An 18,514-nucleotide genomic window follows, 5' to 3' on the forward strand; every position below is an offset into this window, starting at 1 on the left:
GAATTAACGTAAACAGAGCTTCTTTAATAACAAAACAAACGTAGGCTCAGATGGACCGGCAGATTCCGACAGGACAGGACAAGGTTGCAGCAAACATGACGATAGTCTGGTTCAGGCATGAATAACACAAACAAGAATCCGACAAAGACAGAAGCAGAAAGAGAGAGAGATATAGAGACCTAATCAGAGGGAAAAAGGGAACAGGTGGGAAAAGGGGTGAACGAGGTAGTTAGAGAAGACAAGGGACAGCTGGGGGAAAGAGGGGAAGAAAAGGTAACCTAGTACGACCAGCAGAGGGAGACAGGGTGAAGAGAAAGGACAGAAACAAGACACAACATGACAATACATGACATTTTAAATATAATAATAATTAAAGAGCAGCAGTAAAATAACAGTAATGAGGCTATATGCAGGGGGGTACCGGTACAACGAGTCAATGTGTGGGGGCAAAGGTTAGTCGAGGTAATTGAGGTAATATGTACATGTAGGTAGAGCTAAAGTGACTACTCCTAGATAATAAACAGAGAGTAGCAGCAGCGTAAAAGAGGTGGGGTGGCAATGCAAATAATCTAGGTAGCCGTTTGATTAGCTATTCAGGAGTCTTATGGCTTGGGGGTAGAAGATATTTAGAAGCCTTTTGGACCTAGACTTGGTGCTCCGGTACCGCTTGCCATGCGGTAGCAGAGAGAACATTCTATGACTATGGTGACTGGAGTCTTTGACAATTCTTAGGGCTTTCCTCTGACACCGCCTGGTATAGAGGTCCTGGATGGCAGAAAGCTTGGCCCCAGTGATGTACTGGGCTGGGCTACCCTCTGTAGTGCCTTGCAGTCGGAGGCCGAGCAGTTGCCATGCCAGGCAGTGATGCAACCGGTCAGGATGCTCTTGTTGGTGTAGATGTAGAACTTTTTGAGGATCTGAGGACCCATCCAAATCTTTTCAGTCTCCTGAGGGCGAATAGGCTTTGTCGTGCCCTCTTCACGACTGTCTTGGTGTGTTTGGGCCATGATAGTTTGATGTTGATGTGGACACCAAGGAACTTGAAGCTCTCAACCTGCTCCATTACAGCCTCATCGATGAGAATGGGGGAGTGCTCGGTCCTCCTTTTCCTATTGTCAATTCTCCCGAGGCGGGGTATGCAGCACAACCCCAATGGTGGGCCCAGGGGTTAAAGGTCAGCTGTTCCTCCTGAGTGACGCCTCTGCCTCAATATGACGGGACTCATCATAACATAATATTTTAGGTGTGTTCAGGATCACAAAAAAATTATTCAGCACCAGTTTCAACATTGTTCAGCATCTTTTGACTGCAGTTCACATCTACATAGCCATCATGGTGGAATGAATCTGCAACTATACAGTTAGTTCAGTACTTGCACGTATACATGTTCACGCAACTGTTGGATGACCATGAACGTAACCCTGTTTGCTGACTTCATGTAATTCAAGATGAGAAAGGAAAGGGAACAATCAGAAGCTGTTTTGGAAACACTGTGACGTCGTAATAAATGTGTAATGAATTAAATGAAATGTCCTTTTGAATACAGAAACGTGCAATGAGCTAATTTATCCTTTCATGCTTTCGAAAACAAAACGTCATCGGGTCTCTCTCGTCTCCAACAGACATTGAAACACAAGAACAGTAATACTCTCTAGCCTAGAGAACATTATCTCCCTTAAATGTTGCCCGGAATCTCAACTATACAGTGTGGAGTATTGGTTGGGGATTATGCATGAGGGGATCTAACACTGGTTCATTATGAAAGATGAATTGCAACCGATAGGTTGAGGCTGCATGTTACATATGTCACATACAGCCAGCTAATGGCAGCAGGTGCACTCTCCTTTTTAAAGGAGACAAAGTTCATCATTCCCTCCAATCGTTCAAAGAAAGTCTCTTAGAGTAGGTTTTGTTACCCACACAATCTGTACGGATGTTAGGTTTCAAGAAATGAGGACAGAATATTAATTTGCAGTTCTGTATAATATATTTATTCAGACAAGAGAAGATTGGAAACATGTCTGTTTTCGGAGTAAAATGATCTTATTGAGAAATGTGTATTTATACATTATTTAAACATAAGCCTCCACCGAAATGCAGAACTAGTTACAGTATGTACAATGCATAAAGTCATTGGATCAACTGCAACAAACTTTGTCAAGATCAACTCCAACTGGTTGCCGACTCCTGCCAGATTTCCCTTGTCGGCCAACGGATTCGAACCGGCAAAACACTTACTGGCCGGCTTCTCTAACCTTGAGCCTCCTTCTGTCCCTCAGTTGGTGATTAACATGAATATTTTTGAATCTTGCAAGTGACCCCACTTTACACAGTAGTCTAATAAATCTATTTGATGTAAAAGCCTCTCCGATTCACAAACAAATAACTTCCCAACTAATTTATCACTTACAGTTCAGTAAACATAAAGTAGTTGCTGTTCTTAAATCAGATCTGTAATACTCTTTGCTTTAAAAGTCTGTATCAACTACTATCACCGGTGGTTGATTTTCCTGAATGTAAGGGATGAGTGTGTGCACCAATCCCTGTTTACTGATTGCCACGTTTCTTAGCCATAGCCTTGGCTAGTTCTGACATGAAGTCCCCGCCCCCGGGCGCTGCTAGCGGTGGTGTAGTCCTCTTGGGTGGAGGGGGGCCTGTTCTCCTCACCGACGGGGTCGATTGTAACCCTGCCGAGGCAGATGGGGGAGGAGGTGGAGGCGGGGGTGCTCCAGCCCCTATATTGGACTGGCGAGGCGGAGGTGCTGGTAAGGAATCCCTGTTGGTCACAGGGCAGAAGGCAGGATCAGGTGGTGGAGGTGGTAGGGGAAAACCTGGGTCCGGTGGTGGTGGTGGTAGGAAGCTGACTGGAGGTGGAGGGGGTAAAGAGCCGGCACCTGGACCGAATCCAAGAGTTGGAGGTGGGGGAGGGAGGAAGTCTGGAGGTGACTCAGAGCTGTCGTCCTGGGAGAGAGATGGAGGTGGTGGAGGGAGGTTGGCCATGGATGTCGGTAATGGAGGGAAGCTGGTGGGCAGGCTGGGCAGTTGTCGTGGGACAGAGGTTGCTGGTGGGCTTTTCTTGGTAGCCTGGGGCGGTGGTGGTGGGGGCAGCACTGGGTCAGGGGGTGGCGGGGGTAGGATCTGTGTAGGTAACATGGGTGGTGGTGGAGGCGGTGCATTGCCAACCTTGGCCACAGGTTCTGCAGGGGGCTGGGGAGCATGTCCATTGGCCTGACCAGAAGCTTTGGCTGGGAGAAGAGCAGAGAGAAACAGACAAGCAATAAATAAGATCTTTCATCTTATCAATACAGTCATTAATTCAATTTTGATTTGAAGGGTTCTTGACATTGTACACCCAGTATAGTAAAACAACGATGATCTATCCATTGATAATATGTTTTGCTCACAGCTAATCTCTACCAGCAGAAAAGGGGTTTACTAACCTTTGGTGGTAGGGGAAGGTGTTGACGGAATGGACGTTGTACCGGCAGTACGGTTGGTCCATGCAGTGGTGATTGCAGCCTTCTTCATCGAAGTTTTGTAGTTTTCGTACAGAGACTTCCCATACTGAGAGGGACAAACACCAACCGTTACAATACATGCAAGACCACCAAACCCTGTCTGTCTAACACGTCACTGTTTGTGTTTATGCCTTAGATATACGGGCTGTTGAGCTGTCTGCGCTCACCTTTGCGATGCGTATCCCCGTCACCCAGAGATTCATGGTCCAGGCGTCATCACAGCACAGATACTTAATATACTGAGACTCTTTCTGGATCTGGGGGTGCTGAAGTTAGGGATGGGGATGGAGAGAAAGGACACATCTTTAGGGTAGCGAATCAGTGGGACAAAACGATCGCGTCACCTCCAACGCAGGTTTTTTGTATCACTACCCTGTATGAGCTTCCAATGTGTTTTTTTTGGGGGGTGATTCCAGCCATATGATCTCTGAAGTCCTCTAATGTAGATTGCATGAAAATATCAGATATCCACATTAGCAGAATTAAGGGTTACAGACTGATGACAGTGGTGAGATTTAAGATAGTGAACTCCTCCTCCATATTGAATGCGTCACTGAAAAGCTGGTGAAGCTCCCCTTGCCGTTGTTCAAACACAGCAGTTTGTATGAGATCATTGTCTATCTGAGAGAAAATGTCTTGACTTTGTTGTAGGGCCATTACCACACACTGATTGGTATGATTCAGTGTTTTCCACTGTGAAGCGGAATGTGCCTGGTAGTGCCACTAGGGGTCACAGTCTGTTTAAAATTGTGGGCCAGTGCATTTTGTTTTGGTCTTTGTTTTGGTCTCTCAGTGTTGTAAAGCTCACCACTGGGCAGATGTAACCACTACTGTCTGGGTAATATACTGTGATTGAAACTTTGGAGTGTTGAACCCAGTAAACATGGGTTGTGTCACACTATAGTAAGATCATAGAACTGTCCAGCTTGTAGTCCCAAAAAACTAAAACGAGTTAGCATGTTCTACCTCTGGTTCCTGTGTTTACCACAGACCTTATTTTCAGCGTTTATCGGAAAAACCCTACAAAAACCCGCATTCATTTCCCCATTAGCTTTGGCCAACGAGCCATGGTGGAGTTAGTCTCCACTAGTGCCTACAGAAAGATGCCATTACTATTGCTCTCTGTAACATCTGAGTCCAAATGCCTAGCTCCGTTACACTCCTTCAGGATTGCAGTATGAGCATTGATAACCCAATGCAGAGCTAGATATTAGAGACCTTTGCTAAACTTGCCCAGGGTTCCAACCTGTCTGCTGCATTGACTGAGATCATCTTCCTTCAGCCTCACTTCTTCAACCCTCTGGCCTTGGGGGGGATATCTCTCAGTGAAATGTAATTCTCCTTCCCTCTCTAAGCTCTTTGGCTTTGATTCCCAACACCTCCTAGGCCTAGAGAATAATGGTTGTTGCTGATTCAAGTGTTTCCAATAGGAGGGAAGAAAAGAAAGAACAGTTTCAGATCCTTAAAAGACTATAACCACCAACCCATCCAATTCTCGTTTTTTCAAATCAGTGTTCTGAGAAGAAGTGCGGATCTTATTGAAAGATACAATGTGAAACCGAGCCAACTGAAGTGAGCCCACTATATTGCCTCCAAGTAAAGGGTTTTCACCAAGACAAACACTCTATTATGACTAACGTGTTACAAACCAAATAACCATTTTTTTGCCGACATTTACAGTGTTCCTCATGCCATTCATTTGATCTAACTCACTTGTAAATTCAATGGCCTGTAAAAAGGGGGGACTTTTCACTTCCTGAAAGTAATGAACTGTCACTATATATTGAAGTTCTCAATTCCAGCGAGGCAGCTGTTGGGTTGACCACAGTACCAGTCTGTAGAGTGACATAAAAATATACCCGAGTTATTTACAATTATAATAAACAAAACCCTCACTGCATGCTTATTTAATATGTACATGCATAGTACTTACACTTGCAGCATATGAGATACTGTACCTTTCCAAATAAAGCTATTCAATATTTAGACTATTACAGTAGCTCATAGTGGAAGAGTTAAGCTCGGTTTAAAGGAGCAATCTGCAGTTCAAACAATAACAAAGAGGACACTGCTGTTAATAGTGAAACGCTTGTGGGATGGGGCTGGAGAAAATGTAACCACTCTCAAATTCATAGACAGAGCTCTGGATGCAAGGACTGACCATTGATCCCAAAATTATAGTCTTAACCATTTTTTTTGAGACGATACAGTGTTTTGTTTAGAATTACACTGTTTACAAACAAAGGAGTGAAACAAGCTCATATTCTGCGTTCCGATGGGGTACGACAGTTGAACGAAGCTAATGAGGCATCGATCAAGAATCAATGGGCATACATGATTAATTTAAAAGTCAATACATGTACGTAGCAATTGAAGATAATATTGGGGAAGAGATGCACTCGTGTAGTTTCTCTCTTTATCTACCTTGCACTAACTGTGACTCTTAAGCTGTGAGACTAAAATGGGGTCGTCCTTCCAAAAAAAAAGTGCTTTCAACTGTTCACTCACCTTCAGAACAAAACAGAAATCTGTTGGGGCCTTGTATTTGTTTTTGAACTCTTTTCCATAGTACACATTTACATTGTCGAACTGGACGAAACACACCAGGTCACGAGATGTCTGTGGGGGGGGGGGAAAAAGGTTGTCAAACTTGAATCTTGAATGACAGTATTGTGTTCGAACACTACAGCCCAACTTCAAAATAATGTGATCACTTAATCAATGCCTTGCAACAAGAGCCAGTAGCCACTGTAGCCTTACAGTAGCACCTAAAATGTAAGGATGTCATGTACGAATGGCGTGTGTATGAATAACTGTTGCCACAAGATGAAAGATGTAAGTGAATATAGGTAGCCAATGAGGTGCAAATACTCCAGTTGTATTTTTAGAGCGGCTTGAAGAGAATAAGGGGTTGATACGGCAAAAAGTACTAAGTACTATAACTTTGTAGTCCAAGAGTAAAGAACCTCCCAGCCGTTTCATTATGTCTCAGTTGACATTGAGAGTTTCAGACTTCTTTTTTCTCTTACCTTTTTTGTTGTTGTTGCGGGGAAAAGGGTTACTTCTGATCACATAGCAACTGTGTATGTATGTTGGGTTAGCTGGGAGTGTACAGTGTTCTGTTCACACTAAACTGAGGCTGACTAGGCCATATATTCAGTGGATGTGTTTTCTTTATCTGGGTTGTAGCCCAAGATGTCCCTTTTTGACCTCTGAACTTTGATCTGCTGACCTTGCTCTTCCCTTTGGGCACATAATAAATTCCAGAGGCCCGCAGCAGGAAGAGGCGCTGTTTCCACGACTTCTTGCCATCCTCCCTGAGATAGAGCACCCCCTCTAAGTCAGGCACGATGATGGAGGTCCCACAGAAGTTCTCCTGTATGGGGAGGAGGCAGGAAGGGAGCAAGAAGTCACAGAAGGGTCACATCATTGGAAACTGCCACTCAACATGAAGTCTCACATCTTTTCAACGGTCTAGTCTACGTGGTGGTGTTTGTGTTGTTTACCTCCACGAGTAACTCCTTGTCTCTGTCTTTCATGTCTTTGATAGTTTTCTTGTCCTTCTTCCACAGATAAAAGTTCTATGGTGAGAAAAATATTAGCGTTACCATGCCTGTTAAAATATACATTTTACAACAACAACAAAAATCACACATGGTACTTCAACCTTTATCTTAACTGATGTGAAGAGTTTAGATAGCAATAGTAGCCATGCTATTCAAGAGGGATTTAAGTGAAATCATATTGTCTTATATTCACAAGGATTTACACGGTAATCATGTTTCCACGGAAGAATAAAAGCACTTAATAATTGTGAGAATACACAATGTAGTATTTTGGAAATGAGACAATCCCTCACACATTTTTCCATACACTTCAGGCCTGCATATGATACGACAGCCTCTCACTGCCAACAGCCAAAACGCATTAATACATTACAAAGGGCTCTGTTGGAACAATAAACATTGTTTCAACATTATTAAATTGCCATGTCTTTCACTGGCGGACATTTTGTTTGATGCATCAATGTGAAGATGACATAAAGGGGTCTGTCTGTTTCTGAAAGGATATCTCATGATTGAGCAAACACTTGAAAGTAACCAGGTTTGAAATAATGGAGAGATTGATTTGCAAAAACAGAGAGGCCAAGAAAAATGGTCTGCTGAGTATTGAGCTGCCGGGATATCATGACCAGACCACCTCACTCTATTTGAAATCGGGGCAGTCGGCAAAACCTTTTGTCAATTCTTCTTACGGAACAGGCATTTCTGATGATAACTATGCAGGATGTGTATTTGTTCTATGTTTACTCAGCACAAATTATACCCTTAGAAAGGGATTGCCATTTGAGAAAGCAAGGTGAAAAACTCACCTGAGGGTTTTTGAAGACTTCGTATTTGTCTGGTCTCTCTTGGAAGAGAACTTTGTTTTCACTGTCCCTTGTCCATGCAGACAGTGGGTCTACTAGGTTCTCGTGATCTTCAAACCCCCTTTCTGTCAATACAAAGGCACACAGAGCTCACACAATAACCTGTTATTCATCTATTATAATGTGTTATTATGTTAGTCCTTAGAAAATAATATATCAGGGATCAGTCAAATAATGATAAGATGGAGTCTTTGGCCTGCCAACATGTCCTCCTTTTTACATTTACTTATGTTGTCCGAGATTATTGATAGTTTGATCAATATCATTATTGCAACACCTTTTTTTCACCGAAAAAATATGCTGTAGAATATAATGGTGACCCTAACCCTGATAAAACGTCAAACACAGCTATGAAAATGTACATTCTTCACTGCACACATTCATTTAGTTTTGTAAGGTACTGTTATTTTTCTAAACAATTCTAGCATATCACCAAATATAGTTTACGAGACCAATGTATCGAGCACATGGACACACACGGTTTGAAGTAGATTTCACTAACATACAATTCTCCATTTTACAGTTCTACGCAGAATGGTATTGCGCTTAAAATGGGCCCAATAAAAGACAAGTCCCTCATTTGCTTACAGATTTAAAGTGGCATTACAACACATTAAGAGAACTATTAAGAGAACATTCTGCTTCTTCCCACTACGTTGCCCACCCACACTCTGGTGTTTCATCATCATGTCTGGGAGTTTCACTGTGGTTTCACCATGTTTCTCAATGACAGGCTACTAGTACTAATTAAAACAGAGACAGGCTTTAAGCATTAGCCAATCGCTTTCAGGGCTGTAGTCTGTGGCCAGGCCTATTACTGCCATTAAATGGCTGGTGAGGGTGTGAGACTTTGCTCCTAAAGGAGTCCCATAGGGGGTGGTTACTGGTTAAAATCCCATTGAACGACATTACTGTATCATCGTGGTATGTTGCAGTGCAGGATGCTGTGTATGGTGAACACATGGATGTCTCACGGAAATAAAAAATATTATTTTTATTTCACCTATATTTCACCTTTATTTAACCAGGTAGGCCAGTTGAGAGCAAGTTCTCATTTACAACTGCGACCTGGCCAAGATAAAGCAAAGCAGTGCGACACAAACAACAACACAGAGTTACACATGGAATAATCAAACATACAGTCAATAATACAATAGAGAAAGTCTATGCACAGTGTGTGCAAATGAGGTAGGATGAGGAGGGTGAGGCACTAAATAGGCCATAGTGGCGAAATTATTACAGTATGGCAAATTAAACACTGGGGTGATAGATGTGCAAAATATGAGTGTGCAAGTAGCGGTACTGGGGTGCAAATTAGCAAAATAAATAACAATATGGTGATAAGGTAGTTGGATGGGCTATTTACAGATTGGTTATGTGCAGTGATCTGTGAGCTGCTCTGACAGCTGGTGGTTAAAGTTAGTGAGGGAGCTTCAGCTTCAGTGATTTTTGCAGTTCGTTCCAGTCATTGGCAGCAGAGAACTGGAAGGAAAGGCGGCAGAAGGATGAATTGGCTTTGTCGGTGACCAGTGAAATATACATGCTGGAGCGCGTGCTACGGGTGGGTGCTGCTATGGTGACCAGTGAGCTGAGATAAGGCGGGGCTTTACCAAGCAACAACTTATAGATGACCTGGAGCCAGTGGGTTTAGCGATGGATATGAAGCGAGGGCCAGACAATGAGAGCATACAGGTCGCAGTGGTGGGGCTTTGGTGACAAAACAGATGGCACTGTGATAGACTGCATCCAATTTGCTGAGTAGAGTGTTGGAGGCTATTTTGTAAATGACATCGCTGAAGTCAAGGATCGGTAGGATAGTCAGTTTTACTAGGGAATGTTTGGCAGCATGAGTGAAGGATGCTTTGTTGTGAAATAGGAAGCCGATTCTACATTTAATTTTGGATTGAAGATGCTTAATGTGAGTCTGGAAGGAGAGTTTACAGTCTAACAAGACACCTAGGTATTTGTAATTGTCCACATATTCTAAGTCAGAACCGTCCAGAGTAGTGATGCTGGACAGGTGGGTAGGTGTGGGCAGCGATCGGTTGAAGAGCATGCATTTCGTTTTGCTTTCATTTAAGAGCAGTTGGAGGCCACGGAAGGAGAGTTGTATGCCATTGAAGCTCGTCTGGAGGTTAGTTAACACAGTGTCCAAAGAAGGGCCAGAGGTATACAGAATGACGTTGTCTGCATAGAGGTGGATCAGAGAATCACCAGCAGCAAGAGCGACATCATTGATGCATACAAAGAAAAGAGTCGGCCCGAAGTTTGAACCCTGTGGCACCCCCATAGAGACTGCCAGAAGTCTGGACAACAGGCCCTCTGATTTGACACACTGAACTCTTTCAGAGAAGTAGTTGGTGAACCAGGCACAGCAGTCATTTGAGAAACCAAGGCTGTTGAGTCTGCCGATAAGAATGTGGTGATTGACAAAGTCGAAAGCCTTGGCCAGGTTGATGAATACAGCTGCACAGTATTGTCTCTTATTGATGGCAGTTATGATATCGTTTAGGACCTTGAGCGTGGCTGAGGTGCACCCGTGACCAGCTCGGAAACCAGATTGCATAGCGGAGAAGATAAGGTGGGATTTGAAATGGTCGTTGATCTATTTGTTAACTTGGCTTTCGAAGACCTTAGAAAGGCAGGGTAGGATAGATATAGGTCTGTAGCAGTTTGGGTCTAGAGTGTCTCCCCCTTTGAAGAGGGGGATGACCGCGGCAGCTTTCCAATCTTTGGGGATCTCAGACGATACGAAAGAGATGTTGAACAAGCTAGTAATAGGGGTTGCAACCATTTCGGTGATAATTTTAGGAAGAGAGGGTCCAGATTGTCTTGCCCTGCTGATTTGTACGGGTCCAGATTTTGCAGCTCTTTCAGAACATCAGCTATCTGATTAAGTAAATGGCACTTTAAGGGGGTAGACTTCAGCTTTAATTTGACAATGCCAACAGTGGTAAGCTATGAGTGTACATTTGACAATTTTCCAGAACATTTGCACCATGTAACATGTACAGTAAAACATTATGTTCACAAGGATGTTTTAGGACGCAGATCAAAATCCATTTAATTTCCAATCGATCAGATATGTTTTGAGGTTTTATAGAAGCAGACGTACTGTATGCCTTGAAACAAAAATAAGTTTTGTTGCGAGTGACGCGTATCTGTGTCATAGACAGGAATGTAGCATTGAGCATAGAGTCATATCAGCAGTACTTCTGGTTTGTTCAAGAGTAACAGTTCAAGAGCAACACCCTGTCATGGAATATAGTCTTAAGAGATAACAGTCCAAAATGTCATGTGGGTGAGGTGGCTGACATTGGTCTTCAAATAGCCCTCATGACAAAAAATAAACCAAGTGTTAACCAATGGGAAGTTCCTTTTTCCACTCATTTCCATTGGGTTTTAAAATACATGCAAATGCACCACTGTATTCAAATTGCACTAACAGGAATTCAAAGATTATCATGAAGTCAAGTTGTGATCCACCGTTATAGAATATGGGCAATGGTTTGAAGGTTTGTCTTGACTCTCCATAAACTGACTGCAATTAGAGGAATGAGCTTAGCGTTATAGGAAACCAGAAAGGATTACAGATGATCAGAAATGTATTACATCAGGTAAATCATGATTTGCATGTTTTTCTCCAGAGCAAACCGAAGACATGGTAATGAGCTGACTGAACAAACATGTTGCCTATAAAGTCCAACAGTTGCTGAGGTAGAGAAATGGAGGATTGAGGTCATGAGGACTATATTTCCGCAAAACAGGGAGGATGACTGACCGTGCTCAATGCAGGAAATGAAACCCACCTGTGTGTGTGTGTGTGTGTGTGTGTGTGTGTGTGTGTGTGTGTGTGTGTGTGTGTGTGTGTGCGTGTGTGTGGTGGGTTACATCAACGCCTTATTGTGTGCTCACCACAGCAAGGCTGTCATCGTGCCAATGAAAACACAGTCCATCATCTGGACCTGAATAAAATCCCACCTGGTATATCACCCTCTGTATGTGTGGTATAGAGTGAGCGCATTGAAACCACAGAACAGTATATATTGTGTGTGCGTGCCTGCGTGGGTCTGTGTGTGTTTGGCGAGAGGATCAGGCTCACCAAGCTGCAGCTCGGGGTTGGTCTCTGACAGGCTCCAGTCCACGTTGCAGTCACAGTGGGTCTTCTCAAACAGGTTGTCCAGAACATCCCTCACTGTCTGTCTCTCATCCACCATCAGTGTCTTGGAGCTACCGTCATGCATCACCACTTTCACCACCAGCTGCATAGAGATACGAGACATTTACAGAGATGAGCATTTAAATGTTGCCGGCATTGGAAAGTATGTATTGTGTACTAAATCCGAGTAATACTTGTAATGACAGTAGGACACTGTTCAGGTTGTCGTTTCATGGTTTATTTATGTGTTACAGAACGAGATGTGAGCTTTTCATTAATCATGACTCACGACACCTGGTGTGTCCTATTCATGACTTCTCACTTGCATGATAAAGCTGTAGAGTACATGGGTAATGTATGGATAAAACAGTTGATAGCTTCATATTCCTCTCCATATAGCTTCATAATTCTTTCATGAACGCTTATGCAGAGCTCATTCCATCAGTCATTTCATAGGCTTTAATGTATGTGACAGCTTTATAGCCCAGAGTGTGTTTCCAGTACGATGTTGATGAGAAAACAGTACAGGTGTGGGGGCAGGGGGGGGGTTGTCTTGATTCCAGCTGACCGTTGTATAACAGTCCTCAAAGAGCTAGCCGCTACAGCTAGCATTGGCGCTTGCTGAGCAGTCTCAGGGGAGCATTGAATGATCATTAGCCTCTATGGAGCTATGGTGGTCGTGGTCTTGCTATCGCCCCAGAAATAAAGCCCAAAATAGACTGGAATTAAGCTCACACATCCTGGCTCATGTGTCCTTGAACTTCCTGTCGTCTGGCAACAGATCCCAACTTAGGAAGCAGAGAAGCTTCGCAGACCATCCAGAGGTCAGCCAAGTTGTGTCATAAAAATGTGTCTTTCGAAGACGATAGCGTCATAGAGGATTTGTCGTTTTGGGTCAGGTTTTTTCCCCCATCTCCTACGAAGAATAATGGATGGATGTGCACCATATGGTTAAGTAGTGTGTGTGTAATGGATCACTTATAGAACTAGGTGTCTTCAAACAAGTGGATTCTCAAATGAAATGTGCTCATTCTGGAACCTTGGCTTTAACCTTTAGAGCACGTAAAGGAAAAGGCCTCATTGGCGTTTGACCACAGAGAACGACACTGCAGACCACAGAGAAATGAAACGCCTCTCTGCTCAGGACAGGTGTTTCTATGAAACCGGCCAGAGACCGCAGAAAGTCTGTTTCCTGAACCTTCATTAGTGTCATTTTATATTGCCATTAGGCACATAGGCCTACATGACTGCAATGTCACCTAATCTAGTTACCTTACACACTGCTTCAGGCATTTATAAAAAAATGCATTTAACCTTTATTTTGACATGGAGTCAGGATGAGACCAAGGTCTCTTTTACAGATGAGCCCTGTAATTACAAGCATATACACATCAATACAATATGAAAACAAAACAGAGATGCAATACACAGTCATGGAAAACAAGCACATTCTTCATTAAAAAGGTCCTCAATCAGCTGTCTGAAATGCCCTAGATGCACCAATTCACCCAATTTTAGAAAGTTTTGGAGATTATTCCACAAGTAAGCTGATTTACCTAACTCTGTAGACACCGAAGGAATTTCCAGAGTTAGCCATCCCTGAGACCGGCATGGTAATGCGTATGTCTAAAGCGGACGTTTTTGTAAAATAGCTTTATTAAAAAAAAGAGAGAAAAGAGGGCCAACCTACTTTCTGATACAGAATGCAGTGATGTGCACTAAGCCTATTGCCCGTAATAAAGCGCAATGCTCTGTGATAAACTACAGTGCATACATCCAATGGTTTCAATGTATTGGTAGCTGCATATTGGTTGTTGATAACCATTTCCAGGTCTTGCCATAGATTTTCAAGCCGATTTAAGTCAAAACTGTAACTCGGCCACTCCGGAACATTCACTGTCTTCTTGGTAAGCTACTCAAGAGTAGAGTTAGACTTTTTTTGTTATTATCTTTCTGAAAGGTGAATTCATTTCCCAGTGTCTAATGGAAAGCTTACTGAACCAGGTTTTCCTCTTGGATTTTGACTGTGATTAACTCTATTCTGTTTATTTTGTATCCTGAAAACATTCCTTAACAATTACAAGCATACCCATAACATGATGCAGCCACCACTATGCTTGGAATATGTAGAGTGGTACTCAGTAATGTGATTTGCCCCAAAAATGACACTTTGTATTCGGGGCAAAAAGTTAATTGGTTTGCCACATATTTTACAGTATTACTTTAGTGTCTTGTTGCAAACAGGATGCAAGTTTTGGAATATTTTATTTATGTATAGGCTTCCTTCTTTTCGCTTTGTCACTTAGTTTAGTATTATGGTGTAACTACAATGTTGTTGATCCATCCTCAGTTTTCTGCTATGACAGCCATTAAACTAAATTCACCATTGGACTCATGGTGAAATCCCTGAGCGGATTCCTTCCTCTCCGGCAACTGAGTTAGGAAGAAGGCTCGTGTCTTTGTAATGACTAGGGGTATTGAGGGGTATACACCATCCAAAGTGTAATTAATAACTTCGCCATGCTCAAAGGTATATTCAATGTCTGTTTTTTAGCATCTACCAATAAATGCCCTTCTTTGCGAGACATTGGTAAACGTCCCTGTTCTTTGTGGTTGAATCTGTGTTTGAAATTCACTGCTTGAGTGAGGGACCTTGCAGATAATTGTATGTGAAGTTTACAGAGATGAGGTAGTTCTAAAAAATATATATTTTAAACCCTATAATTGCACACAGAGTGAGTCCATGCAACTTATACTTGTTAAGTAATTTTTTTACTACTGAACATATTTATGCTTGCCATAACAAAGGGTTTGAAAACTTCTTGACTCAAGACCTTTCAGCTTTTCATTTTTTATTCATTTGTAAATATTCTGAAAAACATAATTCCATTGTGACATAATGGGGTATTGTGTTTAGGCCAGTGACCAAAAATCTCAATTTAATCAAATTTTAATTCAGATTGTAATACAACAAAATGTGTAAAAAGTCAAGGGGTGTGAATACTTTCTGAAGGCACTGTATAAGCAAGGACACAATCAATGTTGCCACCATCCAATATTCTTATGCATAAATCATCATATACCATTTTAAGTGTTTTGAAAAATAACATAGACTTGGTTTTACCTGCATTAAGTACCAATTTCAGTTCAACAAAGCCTTTCTGCAATGGAATAAAGGCAGATTGTAGCTCTGAAAGAGCCCTGTCAACTGTGGGGCAATGGCATACACAACTGTGTTATCTGCATACAGGTGTATGTTCAAATTTCTTGCAGAGAGACCAATATTGTTTTTATAGAGAGTAAAAAGTACAGGACCTAAAATCGACCCCTGTGGGACACCTTTCGCATTATCAAGGAAACTTGACTTAACACCATCAGAGAATACACATTGTGTCCTTTCTGTAAGGTAGTTTTTAAACCAATTACATGATGCCTGATCCAGGCCAACTTCAGACAGTCTTTGAATTAGTAGAAAGTGGTCAACGATATCAAACACTTTTGACAGATTAATGAAGAGGGCAGCACAGAGTTTCCAGAGTTTCCTACAATTTACCACATCATTTAAAACCAGTGATTCAGCAGAGATGGTGCTATGATTTGACCTTAAACCAGATTGATAAGCACTTAGAATTAGTTTCTTAGCTAGGGAAGACATAAACGGAAAGTTGATAGGCAAGACAGTTTAGAGATCGGGCAATAAATATGTAGGTCGGAGGGGTCACCAGCTTTGTGGAGAGGAAGCACATGGGCAACCTTCCAAACCCTGGAGTTAGCACCAGAGATAATCGTCAGGTTAAAAGTATGTGTCAATGATTCTGCAATCAGGGGAACATAAAGCTGCAACAAGAAAGGATCAAGCAGATCAGCCCCAGTGCATTTTAATTTAAAAAAAGAATCAAGCCAGGCGTCTAGTTGAAATGAAAACAAAGATTGACTAGAAGTTGACAGATCTTTCTTTGAGTAAACTAGAGGCTGGGAGACGGAAGAGCAGTTGAACTGTTTTCCAAAATTAAGAGAGATCACCAGCAGTCTAAGATAGAACTTAGAGTGTGGCTTGATTTTACCTTTCTTAATTGAAGAAGTGCATCTATTTTGCAATTGCCTGAAAAGCTGCCAATCCGCTACTGAGTGACAATGTTTGACATGTTCCAATGTCATGTTATGATGCTGTTATGACAGCTTATTACATCTATTATATAATATTAATGATGGTTTATTTTCAAAAGCATTATTGCGGTGAATCTGGGTAAAATTGTAGATTTCACAAACCAAGCTATTTTCTCTCTTGCTAGCAGTAGTGCCTGAAAGGCCACATGTGTCAGTGATTTAGCAGACGGCTGCTTTGAAGATGTGGAAGTGTCCACAAATCACACAGAGAAGGAAACCATTTTGTCCTATGTAAGGCAGACATCAATTATCAGGATGAATGGAAACAGAAAAGAGAATGATCATTCAGCTTGACTGCTGTTCAGGGTTTTCTTTCCTTCTCCCCGAAATGCCTCTTTTGGTTGGTGGACAATGTATTGGATTTTGTATAGTGTTTCATCCTCTGTCATGCTACTTACCTTTTTGACTTTGGCCTCTTTCAGCTTCTCCAATGCCAGTTTGATTTTGTCTGCTTTCATCTGTGCCTCTATTTCTTCCTGAAGGAAAATGTGACATAGAGCACAGTAGGTTTATAATTAAGCAATAAGGCCCGAGGGGATGTGGCATATGGCTAATATACCAGGGCTAAGGGCTGTTCTTAGGTACAACGCATTGCGGAGTGGTATATTGGCCTTTTATCACAAACCCCCGAGGTGTCTTATTGCTATTATAAACTGGTTACCAATGAAATTAGAGTAGTAAAAATAAATGTTTTGTCATACACGTGGTATACGGTCTGACATACCACGGCTGTCAGCCAATCAGCATTCAGGGCTCAAACCAACCAGCTTATAACACACAACAAATCCTTGCTACTGTATATAATGTACATTAGTCATATGTTACGTAGCATAGGTTATGAAAAATGGATGATGCCGGATGGCTATTGAATGAGGTCAGATAATGATGGACCCAGAGCCATATACTGGATACATACATCTCCATGCAGTATATGTCTCTGAATGGACCAATAGCAAAGCAGGAGCTGAGTGACGATGGACAGTATTGTGGGTAGTGTTATGTGTGACTGTGATGGATACCTGGTGTTTTTCACCTCCGTCGGCGGCAGTCAGAAGGACTGTTAAATGAATCAAATCTCTCACACTAACCCCTCTATCGATCCTGTTACTCTTTCCTCCCTATCTATGTGTGTGTTTGGTCCATTACAGACAGAATACCTGCTTTTCACTCTGAGGTATTGTAATAGATGCCCCAGTGGCCTGGGCCAGGAAACAATCTCACTATGACTTCACTGTGAGAAGGTGGTAAATACAATACCATCCTTCCCTGACTTCAAGTACATGTACTAGCTTCATTATAAAGGCCCTCTATCTTGCAAGTATCTGTTTCAAGCACCTAATGTAAACAATGAGTTTGCGTTGATCTAAATTCCAATTTCCAATTCCTTTGTTGTAGTCACACTAGAAAAGAGTGTCTGCTAGAGTAAAGTGGAAAAATGTGGATATAATCAAATGAGTCTGTGCTGTCTCTGTCAGGATGAGACGTGGCTGACAGGCTTTAAAACGATGGTAGAGTGTAGCTTGTTCACTTCCTCTGTGCTCAGCTAAAGGCCTTTAGTGCTGGCCTAGGTGTCGAACCTGAGCTGACTCACCATAGAGAGCTTAGCATGCTGTGGAAGTGTAGGTGGCGAGAGAATGGGTGCGGGGGAGTCAGCTAGTGGGGCGCTAAAGGTGTTGGGGCCTCTCTCAGGTGAGGTGGGGGTGGAGAGTGAGGACTCTGGGTAGAAGCTGAGCCCATGCGAAGCGGGAGGTAGGTCCGGGTGCGGCGCTTCAGCCTCTTTCTGCCCTCCTAGCTCCGCCGCCAGCTTCTCCTCTGTATCATTGAGGTCGGCCATCAAATCAGCCATTAGTGCGTCCAAGTCATTTTCCTCCAATTCATTCAGGGATTCGACTGTGTAGAAAAGAGGAAAAACAAAATGAAGCTCAAGCTACGGTATAATAACAAAGGACATTTTGACCTTGCTATGACACAAGCTCCAGACAAATACTGCTTGTTTTGCACTGAGTGAAAGCCGGAGGCCTACAGCTATAATTGGTGTGTCGGCTGGATCTTAATCTCTGTCTGAAATTAGAGCCTGAACAGTAGCCAGACATATTCCAGAGGTATGATTAGTAACTCTATTTCTACCTCTCTGCGTCATTGGTTCAATCTTAATTTCTGGTAATTTTCTAGGTAATTGATGTCATTCTTCCCCAAGAAAAGTGACCCACTGGAGAAATAATAGGCGTCATACTGTACCAA

General features: G+C 42.4%; 1 protein-coding gene across 3 annotated transcripts in view; it reads right to left on the reverse strand.

Annotated features, from left to right (window-relative positions):
- Positions 1 to 1,968: 1,968 nt before the first annotated feature.
- Positions 1,969 to 18,514, reverse strand: part of LOC110489842 (amyloid beta (A4) precursor protein-binding, family B, member 1 interacting protein) — a 30,138-nt gene continuing 13,592 nt past the window's right edge. For all 3 annotated transcript variants that reach the window (XM_036944112.1, XM_021562785.2, XM_036944111.1), the window contains exons 4-13: positions 17,865 to 18,163; positions 16,672 to 16,749; positions 12,050 to 12,209; positions 7,891 to 8,012; positions 7,025 to 7,099; positions 6,751 to 6,894; positions 6,027 to 6,137; positions 3,686 to 3,784; positions 3,441 to 3,564; positions 1,969 to 3,245 (exon numbers count right to left, since the gene is read on the reverse strand). In XM_036944112.1, the coding sequence (XP_036800007.1) occupies positions 2,548 to 3,245; positions 3,441 to 3,564; positions 3,686 to 3,784; positions 6,027 to 6,137; positions 6,751 to 6,894; positions 7,025 to 7,099; positions 7,891 to 8,012; positions 12,050 to 12,209; positions 16,672 to 16,749; positions 17,865 to 18,163 (1,910 nt within the window). In that variant the 3' untranslated portion in view covers positions 1,969 to 2,547. The remainder of the gene's footprint in view (positions 3,246 to 3,440; positions 3,565 to 3,685; positions 3,785 to 6,026; positions 6,138 to 6,750; positions 6,895 to 7,024; positions 7,100 to 7,890; positions 8,013 to 12,049; positions 12,210 to 16,671; positions 16,750 to 17,864; positions 18,164 to 18,514) is intronic.

Source organism: Oncorhynchus mykiss, chromosome 15 (genome assembly GCF_013265735.2).
Source record: "Oncorhynchus mykiss isolate Arlee chromosome 15, USDA_OmykA_1.1, whole genome shotgun sequence".
Lineage (NCBI taxonomy): Eukaryota > Metazoa > Chordata > Actinopteri > Salmoniformes > Salmonidae > Oncorhynchus > Oncorhynchus mykiss.